The sequence below is a fragment of the Panthera leo genome, chromosome F3 (genome assembly GCF_018350215.1).
Source record: "Panthera leo isolate Ple1 chromosome F3, P.leo_Ple1_pat1.1, whole genome shotgun sequence".
NCBI lineage: Eukaryota > Metazoa > Chordata > Mammalia > Carnivora > Felidae > Panthera > Panthera leo.
The window spans coordinates 27,863,925-27,884,166 of record NC_056696.1 but is presented as its reverse complement, the minus strand read 5'-3'; the positions used below and the strand labels follow the sequence as shown (position 1 = coordinate 27,884,166).

The following is a 20,242-nucleotide window of genomic DNA, read 5'->3' as shown; positions in this document are numbered from 1 at the left end:
CTTTTTATTTTCAAATTTATTATGTATACTTAGTAACTACAGATTAGAAAATATCTATATAAAATAACAAAACTTAACATTCTTTGCAAAAGCAAGCAAAAAACAAACTTTAAATAAAGGCTGCTTTGGCTTACCACATAAAACAACTGTTGTCTAACACTGTGATACACAAAAAAACATGGGTAACAAACACTGGCATTCCTAAACTAATAGACAAATTATATATGTAAGGCAAATTATAAATACAGATTATGTAATCCTTATTACCATTTATTCTATTGAAGAATTTTTAAACATGCAAAAAACAAGATTTATAGTACAATTTATCAGAATTCATAACATTGTTTATGCTGCTTCTCATTACATTATTAGCATTTTCTCTCTCCCAAATTCCAGGATAAAGCACACTGTTTGTAAAGTATCCCATTATGAAACTAATCAGTACAAATATAGATGCTGAAAGCCGTGCAAAAAATTTTCAAGGGTTTTTCAACAACAATATAAATTCTATCTACTCCACAATAATCTTTTCTTGTTTGTGGTCGATACTTATTTGTAAAACCTCAAATAACATTTGTAGTAAAACTATACAATAATTATTTTCATTGTGAATAAACAAATGAAATTCACACAAGTGTAGAATTCATTATACAGCCCCTGATTCCCACTGGCAGAAGTAATCTCTCTTTCTGATGAACTCTCACAGCATTTATTCTGTATATCTCTGAAAGCACTTTTCACTTTTACCTGGTATTAGAAAATTTTGTGTAAAGTCTCATCTTTCTGTCAGAACACAGCCGCTAGGAAACCATTCCTAACACATTCATTGCACCTTATATAATGCCTAATCTAAGGTTGTTAAAAATGCTTGATGAATGTGGAATGAATATGTTAGGCACATGTTCAACCAAATATCTATTTTTCCTAATGCTAAATACCACAACCCGACCCCATCTACTTCTCAGAGACCTACTCAGTATCTACTATTACTCTTATACACTTGAATTTTGCTAAAATCAAACTGATGGTCTACTCGCTAACCAGGCGCATCTACTCACTGCTTTAGGGATTTTTATTCTGTTTTGCTCATGTTATTGCTCTCACATGAAATGCCTTCTCTTCCTTCAGCCTTTCAAAATGCTACACCTTTTAGTCCCACTCAAAAGTTCAGATGTAAGAACCCTTTCAGTCTACAGTGATTTCATCCATCTCTGAATTCATAACAATAATCATCTCTATCATTTGTTTAGCAAACAATCACATGGTCCTCAGATGAATATTAAAATGTACCTTTACACAGGAGTAGATCTTTTATAATGGGACCAAAAGGGGAAACAGTGAGAGAACAGGAACTGCATTTCTTGATCACCATAAAACAAAAGTTTCACACGTTATGTCAAATGGGCCACACAACCCATTTGCCTGTTAGGTTTGCCATTACAAACTGATTTTATAAATGAGTACAGAAAAACTGAGGAGGGGTGCTGGAGTTCACACGTTACATTAGCAAATCCTGAATTAGTAGTCAGGATTTGAATTTAGGACTGTTTGACTCCGAAGTCCAATATTCCTTTTCTATACCACTTTGCTTTACATACCACGTAGAATCTAGGCTTCAGTTCTGGCATCTCTAAAATCACCCAAACTGATGGATTATTAGAAGCATAAGAGAAACTATGACACATCATAAAAACAGCTGCAGTTACTACCTTTGGTTTTTATCCAGACACCAGCCAGTGGCAGAAACAAACACCAACATCTATTCTCCATTTCTCCTACACGAAATCTTGGCCAGACACATGGTCATCCAGCTAAACATTACATGTGGTCACGCAACTTAAGCCCAGGTTCAAGGGACGAGATGTGTGTGAAAGTGATATAAATATCTTCCTTAATGGGGTGGCTGGGTGGCTCAGTTGGCTAAGCGACTGACTTTGGCTCAGGTCATGATCTCGTGGTTTGTGAGTTCAAGCCCTACATTGGGCTCTCTGCTGTCAGCGCAGAGCCCACTTGGGATCCTCTTTGCCCTCTCTCTCTCAAAAATAAACAAACATTAAAAAAAGGAAAGAAAAGGGGGCTTGTCCTTCCCTTTCCCTGATCCCTCCCTCACTAGAACATGCATGTGGTGATGGTGAGCCATCTCTGGCCAGGAAAAGAGGATCTAAGGGGAACAGTTATAAAACTTTTTGGTCTCATGATGCCTTTATTCTCTTAGAAAATGAGGACCCCAAGAAGCTTTATGTGAGTTGTCTCTATCAATATTTACCATATTAAAAATTAGAAGACTTCTTAAAATATGCATTAACTCATTTAAAAATAAACTCATTAAATTAATAACAAAATTTTATAAAAGTAACTATATGAAGCAAAAAAACTTTATTGAGAAAAGTGACATCGTTTTACATTTTGCACATCTCTTTAATGTCTGCCTTCTAGCAGTTGTATTCTCTTATCTATTTCTGTATTCAATCTACTGCAATATGTTGCTTTGTTTGAAGTATATGAAGAAAATGCAGCTTCACACAGATTTGTTGTTAGAAATGAGAGAAGAATTTAGTAGCATTTTCAGATAACTGTGGATATTCTTCTTTGATACCACACCAAAACTCAACAAGTGGCAGTTTCTTTAAGGTTAGATGCAATGGGGACTCTGAGGTCCTATCAATGAACTTCTCATACTGTTACAATAAAATCCATTGGTCTGACTTGCACTTCGTTGTTTTTTTTTAAATTTTTTTAACGTTTATTTATTTTTGAGAGAGACAGAGCATGAGCGAGGGAGGGGCAGAGAGAGAGGGAGACACAGAATCTGAAGCAGGCTGCAAGCTCTGAGCTGTCAGCACGGAGCCCGACGTGGGGCTCAAACCCACAAACCACAAGATCATGACCTGAGCCAAAGTCGGAAATCCAACCGAGCCACACATGCGCCCTAACTTGCACTTTGAATGGATCTTTTACTCACAATTTGTAACATTTCATGCAATATTTGGAAAATATGGTTCACTGAGTTGTGCATTCCTTCCAAATGTTGACACAGTCCGTTACACAAAAGCAAAAGTTTTCAATCATTAAAGTCACCATTAATCTCATCAAAAAGTTTTTAAGTATTAGGAAGCTGTTTGGTTCATACGGCAGATACAGATTTTCCAAACTACTAATTTTCACTTGAAGGTTCAAATGTTACCATTGGCAACAAATACTAACAGCTTTTTTCCTTAAAGTGACTGGCTCACTTTATTCACTTTGAAGAAACTATCCCCCAAATACTCAAATTTGAACAAGCACAGTTTATCTGTGACTTGTTCTATTAAGGAAAAATGATATTTCATGAAAAAACTGGATAGCTCAGCTTGCAACTCAAAAATTACACAAGTGTTTTTCCTCAAAAATAGCCAATATAATTTAGTGTGCAGAAGTGCCTTGAGTGTACCCTGCACTTCATCACACACAATACTAAAGACTCCTACTCAAGAATTAATATTAATAAAAATCAATGATTTTTACTGCTTTATCAAAGACATTTTTAAGTGAAATTGGATTTTTTTTTTACTCTGAGTACATAGTGGTAAAAATACCAGACTACTAGTATACTTTGCTGCCACTGCCTTGATTCGTACGGATGCATCACCAGTTTCATCACATAGAAAAAAAGCAAACAGTGTATTAGTATTATTACAAAAATAGTTTTGACCTTACAGATCTCCTGAGAAAGTCTCAGGGATTCTCAGGGATCTCTAGACCATAATTTGAGAACTGCTGCCTTGAGGGATGACAGAACTACAGGACAGAAAAAGACCAAGCCCCTGGATGATCTCATGAAGCAGAGCCACCCTACCAGCTCTAGATCACCTACCTCCACACCATTATGTGCAATGAAAATAAAAGTTCAGCAGCTGACCCTGTATTCTGACACAGAAGCTTTTGTATTCCCAAATTCAAAGAACAGTTCTGGATCAGAAAAGACTGGAAAAATAAAACTACAGGATTTTAGGACTTGATGAGCAACAGTTTCCAAATGATTAAATAATGAATCATGAGCTATAAAGCAGAGTTATAAAAGGTACCATTTTAAAAGAACATCTAAACTCTGTTCTCTCTGATATATATAATACATCCAGTGCCTTGAAAGAGAATATTTTAACAAAGGGTGCTAATAGCAAATGCCAGTGAATCATGTGACCAGGTTAAAGTAAGAGAACATGCTGAGTATCCTCACTGTGCTCATGCTGAAGGCTCCTATAAAATAAAGCCAAAAGGAGTTTGAAATTTTCATTGTCCTAGAGTTTTCACAGGTGTCAATTAGTTATCTTTTGCTGCTAATGCAGAGAATCAAAAAACTGTTAATTTGTGTGATCTTTTTGAAACTTCACTAAAAGATGATTTTGGAGCTACAGGCTTCTCTGAAACTAAAAGAGCTACTATGTTAGGTAAGTTTAGGGCTCTGCCCAAGAAAAGAAGATTCACAGCTCAGCTTATTTTTATCATCTTCCTAGGGACAACTTTACCTCATTCAGCCTACAAAATACAGTGCTATTCCAAAACAAAACATAATTGTTTCATGAGAAATTGATTCATGATGCAGAAATTATATTGGAATTTCAACTTTATTACTCTATCAAAGATGCTATTTTTAACACTATCTCAGGATTCTGTTAAAAGTAAAATAATTATAAGAAATTGATAAAAATTGTGTCCCAATGTCATATCTAAGTAAACATAACCTTATTCTCTAATAATGAAAAATTTTATTTCCAGATACAAAGTATTTCTAAACACCTTAACATCAAACTCTTATAAGGGTGAGGGGCACACCTCTTTCAGTGTATCTGGATGGAGTATACTTGAGACAGAATCGTTACCAGCTGACAGGTGACTGCAGTTCACTGGTAACTTAGAAATCAGATATTTAATAATTATGACTCTAATATCAGTAGATAAGGTTATGTCCTAGAAAGAAAAAGAATGTTCTCCAGCGAATTTATAGGAAAAGTCTTATACTGCCCAGAGAATTATTATTCAGACATGTTAAAGGTCCTAGGACAACGTTCAATAAACTCTTGTTAAATCATTGCACATCTCATTTTAACGTTATTTGGACAGGGTAAATAACCAAAGAAAAATTAGATATCCACAACTTCTGCAAGAAAGCAAATTTCAAGGCCAATTCAGGGGCAATTTTCATTCAACACTATTATATCATACGTATCTACGGCTCTCTCAAACCACTTTAACTGATATTCATAACTGAAATTCATCAATCTTCAAAATTCATCAATGCTCTACTCAGCATATTCCCTTGAAGAATACAGACGGACCCTCAACTATTTTTTCTAAAAGGAAACAGGAGGAAATAGATACCAAGAAGCAAAAGACAGGGGAAAATTTTTTAGTAAAATAAAATGGACTATTACCCAGAACGTCATTGCTTCCAGTGTTCCAAAGAGATGGAGTCTTCCTAAAATGTTATTTAACTCTTGTTAGCAATTTTTCACATGTTTAAATCTAGATGCCTCATGTAACTTTTTAAGTCTGTTAAAGGCAAATACCATCATGGTTTTCTTCTTTGCACTCCCTGAAGGCATAACACCCAAGTGTTTTGCACATAAAAGATGCTGTGTATTGGTTGATTATGATAAAGCAATTAATTATTTTTACTTCTGGTACCTTTGATTCTTTGAATGATAAATTAAATATGTCTTACATGACATTATGATTATTATTTCCAGGTAAAGTTCAGAACCTTAGAGAGAGTCCAGGAGCTACAACCTAGTTCTAGTTCTGATTTTCTGTATGACCCTAGGCAAGTTATCTACTCTTTTTGGGCTTCCCTTTCCTGCAAAAGAAGGGGATTATTTCACCTGGTGTTTACTAGCTCTAACATTTTTATAATTGTATCTAAGAGAAGCATATTTAGCCAAAACATAAGTCTAATATATTTAGGACTTTAAAAATCACAATAATAAAAGTGGTAATACTTTATTTTGTATTGCATCACCCTTTTATGACAATTATATAATTTCCTCGGATCTCACAATTTTTTTTAACATCACTTCCATATGACCATATTATTTCCATAACTACCTCCATATGACCCTTAGCAACAGTGAATGATAAATCTTATTTTCTCATCCTCATTTTCTAAAGTTGGTAAAAGCATAAGTGCATGGTCACTGTGCAAGTCTGAGAAGTCGTAGAAAACTGACATTCAATGTCCAGTGAACCTTCATCCCTAGGATAGCAGATCGGTCCTTTCCAAATTCAGAATGATGCTATTCCTTAATAGATGATTAAACACACACACACACACACACACACACACACACACACACACTTAAACCTAGCCATTACTATTAGTTTTTGGAGGAAAGAGGTCTCCTATGGCTCTCCCGCACCCACCCCTTCCCTGGGACTTTACCTGCTTGTACCTGGCATACAGGTACAAGAGCTGCTCCCTGCTGGCCACTTGAACCAGGCCTTGGAGGTGCGCTGCAGCCTTCTCAAAGAGCTCGGTCAGGCTCCCGGACGCCTCGGTCTCGGGGCTCTGAAGGGATTCTACATCACCGGAGTCGTCCCCCGAGCTCAGCTCGCCGCCGCTGTCGCCCGTGGTGGCCCCCGCGGGCAGGAATGGCGAGGCCATGAGTCCTTGCTCGGTCCGTCCCTCTGTGTCCGCTCGGTGCTCCTCAGACCGGGGGTAACGCCGGCTCGGGGGCCTGGCCCACCAGTCTCGGTCCCGAGCCCGACCTCGAGTCGGACCCGAGCCCACTTACTCTGCGCTGCCTCACTTAACTCTCCCTCGCTCTCACTTCGCTCCCGGGCGTGCGGGGCAGGCTCCGCTATTCTTGACGGCTCTGCCCGGCCCAGCGGGTCTCCCCCGACTGCCTCAGGCTAACAGCGCGCTCTGGCTCGTCCCGGGTCCCTCCACCGGCGAGCGAGCCTGGGGGCTGCGCAGCTGAGAGATCGGGGAGGAAGGGCGGCAGGCGGCGATGGCCGGGAGGCGTGCGCGCCGGGCGGGGCGGGGCGGCGTGCGCGCGAGGCGGGGCAGGACGGGGCGGCGTACGCGCCTGAGCATGCGTCCGAGCACGCGCGCGGGGCTAGGCGCGGAGGCGGTCTCGGCGTTGGACCCGCAAGGGCGGGCGTTCCTGCGTTGGGCGCCCTCCGCTAAGGGGAACTCGCGGGGGCGCGCTAGAGATACGGTGCTCGGAGAAACTGTCCTCGATCATCGGGATGTCTGTTAATCGTTTTGTTGAAATTGCAGTCACAAAGTCTGGAACCTGTTCTCGGAATAGGCCATCGGGAGTGGGGAAGGAGGCAGGCTATTTGGTAGTGTAGCGATGGGAGCGGAGTCGCGGAAACACGGAGCTGAGGACGAAGGTTCCGCTGTACCCGCCTCCAGGGGTGTGTGACCCGGGCGTCCCCAAACTGGCCTCCGATCCCTGCACAAACATCTGTTGCTTGAGAACTTAGCTCTAACTTGAATAATGAGTGAAAAATTGGGAGCTGGGGCCTTCACCGCCTAAATCGCGTGACTAATTGGTCGACCCACTCCTTTCTGCCTCGCTTTGCACGCCCGTGGGACGCCCCACTTCCCTGGGTGGTACTGGGACGCCCCATCTCCCTCCCCGCCATTAGCACTTGTCTTCTCTGACAGCCTTTGCCACTGTGCTTTGAAGACACTAAAGTGAAACCAAAAACTGAGACACAGTTCTGCCCTAAAGGAACTTCACAAAACTACACAAAACCTAACCTGATGATAACAATTAACTTTTACTTAGTAGTTATTATATCCCAAGTGTTGTAAAACAAAAACGAAAACATTGTTCATTTAGTACTCAAAACAATGTAATAAGCACCATCAGATTTGGTACAAAGAAAGTGTTCTAAGGAGCGGTTATTGGGATAGTTGGGTGGCTCAGTCCATTGAGCATCCCATTCTTGATTCCCACTCAGGTCACGATACAATGGTCGTGGGATCAAGTCCCTCCACCAGCTCCACAAGCTTGGAGCCTGCTTAAGATCCCATTCTCCCTCTGCCCCTCTTCCCCACTCACATGTGCTCTCTCTCTCGCTCTCTCTCTCAAAAAAAAAAAAAAAGTGGTTATCGACCATTTGGGGTTAGACTTTATGCAGGTGGACATGGGATAAAGACAGGTGAGAGAAGAAAGAAAAGACAGGAAGTTGTGAAGGCTTTGGTCAGGATTCAACAAATATTCTTTGAGCATCTAGAATGTGCCACTGTCAGTCTCTTGCTCTCAAGGCACTCAACCCAAGCAAGGGATGGCCAAGAACAAATTCTTACAATTAAAAAGTGATAATAATAATAACTCATTGAATCCCTTCTTGTTTAAGGTACTTAATCCTTACTACCAAAGGTAGGTACAGTTATTTCCACTCTGCACATAGGAAATCAGCAGAGTCATTGAATAACGTGCCTAAGGTGCACAACTAGTAAGTAGAGAATCATGGAAAAAGTCAAGTTTCATCTTTTTCTGTATTCAACAGCAGTTTAAATAACATGGGACTAAAGCAGGCAAAACTCTTTTATGAATATAAGCATACAGCAATTCCACTTTTACCCGGCAAGAATGCATACATGTGTCCACCAAAATACATGTACCGGAACATTCATGGTACCATTATTTCTATACTGCTCCAAACTGGAGACTCCCAAATGTCCACCAACACAGTCGAATAAAACTGTAGTGTGCTTACACAATGGAGTACTACTTAGCAGCAAAAATGAACTACAGTAACATACAACACACGAATAAATCTCATAATGTAGAACCCAAGAAGGCTGACACAAAAGAGCTCATATGCTTCCATTCATAAAAAGCTCAAAAGCCTGAAAAACTATTCTGTGGTGTTAAAAGTCAAAAGACTTTTAGTCTTGAACTGAACCCTGGTTACACCGGTGTGTTCGCTTTATCAAAGCTCACTTAAAATGTATACTTTTCTGTATGTACACTGTATTTGAATGAAAAGATAAAAAATAACGTGAAAGGGGTGCCAGGGTGGCTCAGTCAGTTAAGCATCCGACTCTTAATTTCTGCTCAGGTTATGGTCTCATGGTTCACGAGTTCAAGCCTTGCATCAGGCTCTGCGCTGTCTACTCAGGATTCTCTCTCTCCCTCTCCCTCTGCCCCTATCTCTCACTCAAAATAAATAAATAAACTTAAAAAAAAAACTTTTTAAAATAACGTATGAAAAGGAAAAAACATGAAGAGTCCCTGACATTCAGAAGCTGGCCTGACACTCACAGTTAAGCCGTATTATTCTCCTATAGATACAAATAACCTCATGAAATATCAACCTTGGACAAGGTATCATTGTAAAAGCATGATAAAATAAGACGAAACAACACACTTCATAAACTTGTCTAAATACAGACAAAAACAATATCACTCTGCCCCACAAAATACCAAACACCCTTTCTATTGGCCAAAATGAATGATTATTACTTCTTTACAAACTATAGCTTTATTCTCATGTTAGTCTTCTCTCCCTATAGATAAGATTTATTGAGATGCCCAATCATGGAATTGTCCTGGCTTTCTGATAGCATCCAATTGAGGACAAGTCCCTGTTTCTTCAGACTCTACCTCAAGTCACCAACCAAAGCCCAAATTCTGTAATAGGTGTTTTCTGAACATCTTCTTACTGAGCCAGCCCATGGTTCCCCATGGTGTGTATTCTTCCTTGTTGCAACAAGAAATAAATACAACTGGGTTTACTATAGCTGACTTCCTGATTTCAGCCTCCAGCTGAAGGGCATTGACACTTGACAACATTTGATTTCTTGAGGGTTCTGTGAAAACTCCAAAACTATCAGGATCTGGCAACTTTGAGAAAATAAATCTTTTACAGTTGGTGTTTCCCTTCAAGCATTTCTTGGGAACTGTAGGGAAATGAATATGTTTTTCTTTTTTTTTTTAAACACTTATTTTTAATTTTTTGTTAACGTTTATTTATTTTTGAGACAGAGAGAGACAGAGCATGAACAGGGGAGAGGCAGAGAGAGAGGGAGACACAGAATCTGAAACAGGCTCCAGGCTCTGAGCTGTCAGCACAGAGCCCGATGCGGGGCTCGAACTCACAGACCGTGAGATCGTGACCTGAGCCGAAGTCGGACGCTTAACCGACCAAGCCACCCAGGCGCCCCTGAATATGTTTTTCTGAATCTCAAGAAGAAATCAGCAGAGAAATTGGGAAGACATAAAATATCATAATTAGAATAAAAACTTAATCAGTATAAAAGATTAACAACCAATTTGGAGAGGTTATTGATTCAAAGGGATCCACTGACAAGTTAAAAACAATAGCAGGGGGTTGCCTGGGTGGCTCAGTTGGTTAAGCATCCGATTTCAGCTCAGGTCATGATCTCATGGTCTGTGGGTCCAAGCCCCACATCGGGCTCTGTGCTGACAGCTCAAAGACTGGAGCCTGCTTCGGATTCTGTGTCTCCCTCTATCTCTGCCCCTCCCCCACTCGTGCTCTGTCTCTGTCTCTGTCTGTCTCTCAAAAATAAATAAAACATAAAAAAATTTTTTGTTTTTGCTTTAAAAAAAAAAAAGCCATAGCAGGAAATGCTAACACCTGGGGTCCAAAGTGACCCAGGGAAAGGAACAATCAGGCAAAAAGTGGTCAAGAGCTAATCAGTCTTGCTGGTGGTGGTTGCCTTGGTGTACATGTGTTCATGGCCCCATCTGCTGCTAACAGTGAGTCATTTTGCAAATACAATAAATGTTAATAAGATCATGCACATGGTACACTTTATACACATTTTATGAGTGATGTTCTGAGAAATAAGTTTTGGAAGACAAGTCACTCCATAAACTGGCAAATTCTTTAAGTGATTCTAAGTAGCACTATTAATTTGCTAAGAGATCCGAATGTTATAAGAATGCCATCCAACAATGTTTGCTAGCATTTTCCAGTGTCTGTATTCACTGTAGGTTACAGTTGTTTATAAGTAATAGGAAGAAGCGCAAAGAGAAGATTATAATATATTGCAACATGACATCCTGAATGTACCTACAACCTGAATAAAAGTCATACCAATGACAAAACTAAAGATAGGACAACCAAAGAAAACATTTTTGTTAAAAAAGTAACTGGATTTAGCACAATTCAGGTTTTGTGAAACATTGACCTTTTTTTTTACATTATCGTTAAAATATTCATTAATTCATCAAAATTGTTCATTCCTAATATGTTTCAGACACAGTATTAAAACCTAGGGATATCAAGATAAACAAGGTTATTATTCATGTTATTCTACTCCAGCCACATAGGCCCCTTTCTGGCTCTTCTTCAAATCTAGAATTATGTAGAATACTCCCATTTTAGTGACTTTATGCTTGCTAGTCCCTCTTTCTGGAACACTCTATCCCCAGATTTCTTTGGGGAGGTTTGCCCTCACCTCTTTCAGGTCTTTTTGCTCAGTTGTTGCATTAGCCAAACTTTCCTTGGCTGCCTTATTAAAAATTGCAACTCCATCCTCCCAACACCCTATCCCACTTCTTTAGCACTTACTGCCACCCAGCTGACAATATGTTTTAGTCATTTGTTATATCATGTCTATATAAGTTCCAGGAAGGCAGGGATTTTCGTCTGATTTTATCACTGCTGTATTCCACAGAGCTGGCACATAGCTAAATCTTTATCGAATAGATAAATGAGTGAATTTATAAAAGACCTGGTCATTTTTCTTTAAGGACTTAGGAGAGTAAATGAATAAGGGCAATAGTACATGACAAGTGATGTGGAAAGGGCATGCCAGACAGAAGTAACATGAGCAAATGCACAGGGGTATAAAAATAACAAGCAATATTGCTTGTTTTCACTTAATAATAAGTAAGATCAATAAGCAAACAGCAGAAGTGTAATTAGCTGATTTTCTCTCACCAACATAAACTAAATATTGGAACATATGTTAACCTACTCCTAAGAAGAAAACCTTGCTTAACAAAGGCTGCATTATCTTTTTTCTAAGCTTATTTATTTACTTTGAGAGAGTGAGAAAGAGAACATGAGCAGAGGAGGGGCAGAGAGAGAGGGAGAGAGAGAATCCCAAGCAGGCTCCACGCTGTCAGCATGGAGCAGGATGCAGGGCTCAAGCTCATGATCTTCAAGGTCATGACCCGAGCTGAAATCAAGAGTCAGGTGCTTAACCAACTGAGCCAGCCACCCAGGTGCCCCAAGGCTGCATTATCTTGCAAATGTTTAAAAGAATAGAGTTCTTATAGGTTAGTGGCTTATTTGTATGTCACTAATCAAATTGATGGTACTTAACTAGTAGGATGTAATCTTTTAGGCATTCTATGGCCCTTAATGCAACTCTTTTTTAAAAATGTTTATTTATTTGAAGAGAGAGCGTGCACGAGCATGCAAGCAGGGGAGGGGCAGAGAGAGAGAGGGAGAGAGAGAATCCCAAGCAGACTCAGTACTGTCAGCACAGAGCCCTACTCAGGTCTCTCTCTCCCCCAAACCACAAGATTCTGACCTGAGCAGAAGTCAAGAGTTCGATCCTTAACCTACTGAGCCACCTAGGCACCCCTAATCCAACTCTTAAGCACATTAGTGGGACTCTAGTACATAGGCAGATAAGCAGATAGAGATATTAGACTATATTATCTGATTTGCATAATTTTGAAGTTCATTTGACCACCTTCAAATACAGGAATCACAACAGGAAAATCACTGCCCCGACCATGGAGTCCTTGTGAATTCTGTATGATGAGTAAAATTTAATGGAAACAAACAAACAAATGAAAACACATCCTCAAGTTCTCAGGAAGTTAGATATTTCCTACTAAAAATTAAAAAAAACTTTGATTAATTTTGAGACCCCTCCCCCCTAGTAGAGGATGTTTGATGGTAATGGATGGGCTTAACTCAGTGTAAGTAACAGAGATTTCTGGGGGATGTGTTTGTGGGTTTAGAAACTGACTTAATGGTAGAACCTTGTGTAATGCTGCTTAGCATTACATGAATTCAAATACAAGGGCAAATCATCTGCCACAAAGCAAAATAGGATTAAATAATAAAAGCCTAGCATACTCTTAGATATCAGTCCTGAAGAGATTCTACTGTGCTTGGTAAAATGAACCACAGAGTAATATAGAAAATCAGTGGGCTCAAGTAAGCAGGTAGTGATGGCTCACTTCTGGCCCACATTTGAAACATTTTGGTTGTTGTTGTTGTTAATATATTAACTAGTACATCAATGGTGCTTCATATTATATATTAGTATAATACGAAGGTGAAGTAGTGAAATAGTTTTACAATTTCATTGTTATTTTGACTTGCTGAAAATTAATCGACATTGAATTATTAAAATGCAGACTATTAACCTTTCAGGTAATGTAATACAGTCCACAGGCCAGAGAGTCTGCTATCATTCTTGCAATCAAATAACTTAAATTTTAGTTGTAGAAACAAGATTAGGACTCATTAGAAAAATTATAAAATTAAATAAGACAGTAAAATTAAGTACTAAATCTCGTGGTGCACACTGAAACAAAATAATGATAGGATTTTTTTGCTGGATCTTCTCCCCCATAAAAGTCCTTTGTTGAGCAGAGGAGGAAGGAGCCCTTTAAACATCGAGTGACTTGCATGAGGCCTGATATATTTAGGTGGATGACCAAGTGGATCTAACACACAGATCTCCTAAAATGTGTGTATGTATGTATTTTTGCTGAAGTATAGTTGACACACAATGCTACAGTCTGGGCCTTTTATATCTACTAAAACACACGGTGCTCAGTATTCATTAAATCAAAAGGGAGCTATTAGTCAATTGGCAGAAATTAATGTGAACTATGTGTAGGTGCATTAAAAGTAAAGATCTTTAAGGAAAGAATCACTGAACTTGGAACTAAGAAACTAAACATTTTTGTATCCATCTCGTTAATCTGTTATCTTTTTCTGGGTACAGTTACCAGGTTGAAGAATAAAGGGTTAAGAAAACAAAAACATAACTAACACACTGCACCTCCATAAAATGTAGTTTCTTTATATGAAAAATGAGGCCTGTGGGTTTGACCCACTGACACTACTCTAGGTGGTTTAAGATTCCAGGCGGCTGCTATCTTGCGCGGCACCGGTGGAGTGAAGGTGTAATATAGATATTGACCACATGATGGCAACATAGAGCCAGGTTTGTTTTCTGCCGATCAGAGGTTTGCTAGAGTATCTTTGTCTTCGTGTTTGGGAAAGACACCCACCTTGGAGAAGGAATGGAGCAATTTTTTATGTAATTATATCTTTATTTTGAACAGAAGCCAAATCCTAATGGTGTTTCTTCTTTAGACTTAGAACCAAAGAACTGAGATTGAAGAGGAAAACAGACTTTGTTAAGATGTGCTTGGTTAAAAATGTCCTAATGAGTACACTTATTATTCTGAATGTCACAGTAAGAAATAGAGGTTATACAGTGTAGAGTGAGATAAGCTTAGCTCTGAATCTACGTCATTACCCCCTCTTTATTGTTGTTGGTTGTTGTTTTTGTTGCTGGATTTTCTTTTCTTGAAAAAAAAAAGTTCTTGCACCTCACCCTGTTCTTCCAAATATTTGGGGGCACTTTAAGTTTAAAATTGACATTCTAAAATGCACAATAGAAGATAGAATATTTAGTAGGTATATCTTGACATGTGTTTATTAAAGCTGAAAAGACTTAGCAAATAAAAATATACCAAAATGTGAATTTCATATGCTGCATTTTCTTTCAGTTTGCATTCATCAAAATTGTTCGTCCCATTGTTGTTGATATTATCCACAGCTGAGCATCATCCTGGAAGAAATCATGACTTTGATGAATTTTGTGGCATTTAAAAATGCTTGCAAGAGTTCATCAGACATTAGTAATAAAAAACCAGGAATGGTTTTTATCATCAAGAAAATCTGGTCAGGCAGATATAATCACATTAACCAGTTTTGTTTATATTACCTTAAAAAGAGAAAATAACATTCAAGTGGTTTGCAATGTATCATTTTTTTCCAAAAACATCTTTATATTAAAAATTAAATTACCCGTTTATTTTTCTGATTGAAGCCTGATTGTAAGTTTTTAACTTCCATCTCTTGAAATGTCAAATGATCGTGTATACCTTTAAGCCATTGTTTTGACTGTAGAATTAGACCTCTATTCCTGATCCCCCAAATGGGTCAAGCAAATAGTAACATCTATTTATTAGAATTCATCAAGTATTGCTCAGAAATAACAGCACGATAAACCTTAGTAACAGAGATTCCGTCACACAATTCATGTATGCACATCCACGTCACTGGCTATTATAATTGGTCTGAATATTAATGTTCCTGCTTCTGATTTTTCTCATGATAGCAAGTTTTCTTTAATCAATTGTTTATTATTAACATTTTCAAATATACAGAAAAATTCTAAGAATAGTAAAGAATCACCCAACTGTCTATCCCCTGAATTCAACAATTGTTAACATTTTTCCATATTTGCTTTATCTATCTACCTACCTATAATTTTCTGACGAACCATTTGAAAATCAGTTACAGACATCACAGTACTTCAAAACCTAAAAGCATAATGCCATTCTCATACTTAAGAAAATTAACAAATGACAACTAACATGTAGTCCTCTGTATTCAATTTTTCCTAGTTTTGCCAAAAAGGCTTTAAGTACACACATAATTCAAATCACTTAAAACTAAAATACATGGATATGTATGTATTATACATATATTAGCATATGAAAGCCAGAGCTCAGGTCCAAAAGGCTTTGTCAAAAAAAATCAAAGCACTTTATAGTGAAGGTGAATAATCAACAAGAATTTATTGACAACTGACCACATGCTAATTACCATTTCTGATTCTATGAGTGTACAGGTATATACAATCATCAAAGGCATTGAGCCTGGGGCATCTGGGTGGCTCAGTCTGTTAAATATCTGACTCTTGATTCTGACTCGGTCATGATCTCACCGTTCTCGAATTCGAGAACTGCACTGATAACAGAGCCTGCTTCTGATTCTTTCTCTCCCTATCTCTCTGCTCCCCCCCCCGCCCCCCCCCCCCCGCCCAGCTCACATGCACATTCTCCCTTTCTCTCTCTCAAAATAAATAAATAAATACATACATACATACATACATAAATACATAAATACATAAATAAATAAAATAAAACTTTTTTTTAAAAAAGGCATTGAACCGGGGCATCTGCTTGGCTCAATTGGTTGAGCATCCTACTTGGGCTCAGGTCATGATCTCGTGGTTCATTTCGTGAGTTCAAGCCCCACATCACGCTCGCTGCTGTCAGCCAGCTTTGGATCCTCTGTCCCCTTCTCTCTCTCTGCCCCTCCCCTGCTTACACTCTATCTCAAAAAGTAAATAAAATATTTGAAAAGAAAAAAAAAAGGCATTGAGCCTACATTTGTGCTTGGTAAAAGCAAAAGCCTAACACATTAGCAAAAGTTCCTGAAATCTCTTTTTAATTGACATGTTTTGTAAATGATTCAAAGAATCTCAATTTCATATAAAATATCAAGAAGATGAAAATGAAGTCCACATGTAATATTTTATCTTAAATATGTAATTTGTCCTTTGCTAGCTTCTGCACAGTAAAATAGCTTCCGTGTAATAGTCATCTTACATAGACCTAACTTTTCAGAAGGGCATGTTATCAATCATAAGTGAAGGTACTATTTGAATTATTTTGGTTACATTAAGTTGTCATGCTCTTTTGTTTTTAATAGTAAGGCCTATTTCATTTTTGTGTTTCTGTGCATGGTGCAGGGTGTTTTTTATGAAAAGACATAAGACAGAGAAAGAAAGGATGAGAGAGAGAAGTCTTGAGTTGCACACAACCCCAAAAAGTGACTGGGGGACAGAACAAGGGCACCCAAAACAGGGGTGAACCATTATATAATTAAGAACGAAATGATGTACTGCAGACTGTTACTGCTACAGGAATTTAGAAAAGAGGAATGCTAATAAAGACATCAGGAAGTTCCAGAACTTCATGGAGATGGCAGCTGAGCCTTGAGGGATGGTCAGATTTGAATAGGAAAAAAAGAGCAAGAAGGGCTTTGCAGATGAGTGAAACCATGTGAGAAAAGCCATCAGAGCACACTTGTAAGAGAGTGGTTTGGCGTAAAGGGAATTGATTAGGAGGCAGGGAGGGAAAAAGGAGTTAGGGGTGAAGTGATAAAGCCATGGTAAAGCAAACCTCACAGTTCCCTAGGATAAAGGAATTGTCTATTCCTCCATTTGTACCCTGCTTTGTCCCAAAAGTAATCTTAGGTAGCTATGATAGTCATTGTAGAAGTGTAAGAGTAGAATTCTGGATTGAAAATGGGTGGTTAGATTGACTTAACTAAGGGAGTTAAGAATAGAAAAGAGAGAGATGGATGAATTTGACATTAAGTCAATGGCTACGTCCATCTATTAACATGATATTCTGTTGACTATGGTTTTCCATCTTTTTCCTTTGTCCCTTTGTTCATCATAATATTCTTGGAACTTCACTGCTGAGTATTGACTAGAATCAAATCACATTGAAATCATATCATATTGAAATATTTCATAGTTATCCAAAGCATTTATTACAACTGAGTAATTAAAATAAACGTATTCTAGTATCTTCCTACTAAAGCCTTACAATCTATCTGGAGCCCAACCTTGGTCTCCCTGACAGATCCACCCTGACAGGTGCACATCCAAAAGAATTCCCTTTAGGGGGCACCATCCACCCATCTGAGAACTCTCCCCATTAACACTAAAGGTGTTGACTAGTTGGTTAGTAGAAATGGACACGAAGAATTTGCTGCTGATTTCAATCACAACAGGATAGGTTATGCGGCAGTAATAAAAAAACCCTAAGCTTCAATGTCTTAATCCTATAAATCTGTGATTTCACCCACACTCTGTTTCTCTGCTCATCAGTGTCATCAAGAGAGCCATCCTGAGAGGACTCACCTTGACACTTACTTCCATAACCTCTAAAGCAGCAAAATAGGAGAATGTAACAAACTGTGCACTGGTTCTGAAAGGTTTCAGTAAGGAATGACATCACCTCTGTACCCATTTCATCAGCCAAAGTAAGTTACATGGTCATACCTAACTTGAAAGGGGGCAGAGAAATACAGTCCTACTATGTTCTTAGAAAGAGATGAATGCCAGACTATTTGTGAATATCTGAAATGACATTCACTATCTTACTGGTTGTTTGTTTTTTTTTTTTCTTTTCTTCTTCCCTACCTTTTGTGAAAACATACTATTAAATGAAAAAAAAAAAAAACCCTGCCAGATAAGGTCACTTGCTGAATGATAAGAGATGTGCTGTTGCCTCATACATTATTCCTTTGAAAGTTCATTCTATGTAGTATTTGATAGTATTATAATATAATTTCTGCAAATATTGCCCAATCCAGAGACCATCTATAGTTTATGGAAAATATTAACTATAGTGAACATAATTGCACTGAGATGCATGTCCACAGTACCTTCCTTTTTTTCCATGGAAACCAGGAGACGTTTTGCAATTTATCAACAAGTGTGCTGCCAGATTAGAATTGAAGGCTTGCGTCCAACTCATTGTGCTTGTCCAGGCATGGTCCAATTATTCCTAATGTATGGAAGAAATAGCTATGTATTTCCCACTGTGCCTTTTAAACTTCAGCAGGTGGCTGAGTATTGGGCAGTGTGTTACATTGTCACCTTCCAGGAGGGGCAGTTGAAGATTTCCAGTTTTCAATATGGGAATGACAAGCATGCCTCAGCAGTTTGGAGGAATTAGTTATCTGATACCTTATAATACGTTAAGGCCATTGGCCTTGACATAGAAAGAGCTTTGCACATGCTTGCCACCTACCTGGGGTGTATTTACTTATTTTCTACTTTTAAAATGATTTCCTGTTTTGTTTTGCATTTTGCCACCTGCCCATTTTTAATTTTTCTACCTTGGAATTCCTTTCAAACATTTTTACATGTTGATGAAAAAGGTCATAGGTGGAGATGAGTAAGATCACACTTTGAGTTGTGTTTCCAGAAGAGCAGAAGTTAGGTTTGTCTTGTTTGCCACCGAACCATCATCTGGGATGGTTCCTCACACATGGGGCTCAATAAATACTATTGGATTAATAAACAAAGGAACGACAGAGAGATAGAGAAGACATTATTGGCTTACCTGCATGGTAGCTCTCTTTCTTTTGACCAGTTGCAAAAATTGTAAGGTGCTGGACTGGAATGAGAGATGGAGAGAATTTCTCAGTATTAAACTAAGCTAATAAGTCCACAGTTTTACTCTCTAATTATTTTAGTTGCTAGATTGTTTTCATCTCCCATTACTCCCTAATCATAGTCAACTTCTCAGCCAAACTGAACCACTGACTTTTCTCCAAATGGTCATGCTCCTCATTGAATTGTGTCCCTCCCCCAAAAGATACATTGAGATCCGAACACCCAAAGCCTCAGAATGTGACCTTATTTGAACTTGGGGTGGTGGCAGATATCACTGGCTAAGATGAGTTCATACTGGAGTAGGGCTGGCCCCTACTCCAGTATGACTGGTGTCCTTGAAGGATGGTCATGTGGACACAAAGACACACAAATAGCATATTGTGTGACAAGTAAGGAAGGCAGAAAACTTGAGTGATGGGGCTATAAGCCAAGGAATGCCTGGAAACCAGCAGAAGCTGAAAGAGGTGAGGAAGAATTCCCCTCTGCAGGTTTCAGAGGAAGCATGACCCTACTAACTTGATTTTGGACTTGTATCATCCAGAACTGAGGCAATAAATTTTTATTGTTTTAAGCCACCCAGTTTGTGGTACTTTGCTACAGCAGCCACAAGAAAATGAATATAATCCTCATTCACAGAGGCTTTGTTTCTTCCACCTGCTCTTCACCCACACTGTCCATCTTGAGACCCTCCTTAATATCTCTTCTTGAGTAAAATCTCTAAATCATCTCCGAAATATTAGATGGGCTGGCTCCCCTCACCTCCTGTAGCACCTATGTCTATCATGGAGTAAACAGTGATGAGCAAGGAGAAAAGTCTGGAGACACTGCTCTGAAAGTATCCAGGTTAGAAGACATAAAATGAAGTAAATGAGTAAATTAAGGGGAAAGCAGATCGGTCACTGAGACCTGGAAGGAAAACAAGGGGGTAGGCCAAGAGTACAGAGAGCTTGTACACAAAATATTTTAAAAGGCAAAGTTAAAGTTCCGGAAGGGCTGCATTGCCGAGGCGAGCAGACACCATCCCGGGTT

The 20,242-nt window shown here is 38.7% G+C and overlaps 1 protein-coding gene and 1 long non-coding RNA gene across 9 annotated transcripts in view; both read right to left on the bottom strand.

The window, feature by feature from the left end:
* The window catches only part of ACBD6 (acyl-CoA binding domain containing 6), a 202,239-nt gene extending 195,238 nt beyond the window's left edge, over nucleotides 1-7,001 (bottom strand). For all 3 annotated transcript variants that reach the window (XM_042924611.1, XM_042924612.1, XM_042924613.1), the window contains exon 1: nucleotides 6,416-7,001. In XM_042924611.1, coding sequence (XP_042780545.1) covers nucleotides 6,416-6,637 — 222 coding nt within the window. In that variant the 5' untranslated portion in view covers nucleotides 6,638-7,001. The remainder of the gene's footprint in view (nucleotides 1-6,415) is intronic.
* A 7,534-nt stretch (nucleotides 7,002-14,535) lies between these two features.
* The window catches only part of LOC122211749, a 44,892-nt gene continuing 39,185 nt past the window's right edge, over nucleotides 14,536-20,242 (bottom strand). For 4 of the 6 annotated variants that reach the window (XR_006198806.1, XR_006198807.1, XR_006198811.1 and 1 more), the window contains 2 exons: nucleotides 19,161-19,214; nucleotides 14,536-14,794 (listed from right to left, as the gene is read on the bottom strand). This is a non-coding gene — a long non-coding RNA (uncharacterized LOC122211749). Of the gene's footprint in view, nucleotides 14,795-18,477; nucleotides 18,600-19,160; nucleotides 19,215-20,242 lie in introns of all 6 variants that reach the window. The other 2 variants (XR_006198805.1, XR_006198810.1) reach the window with 1 other exon arrangement.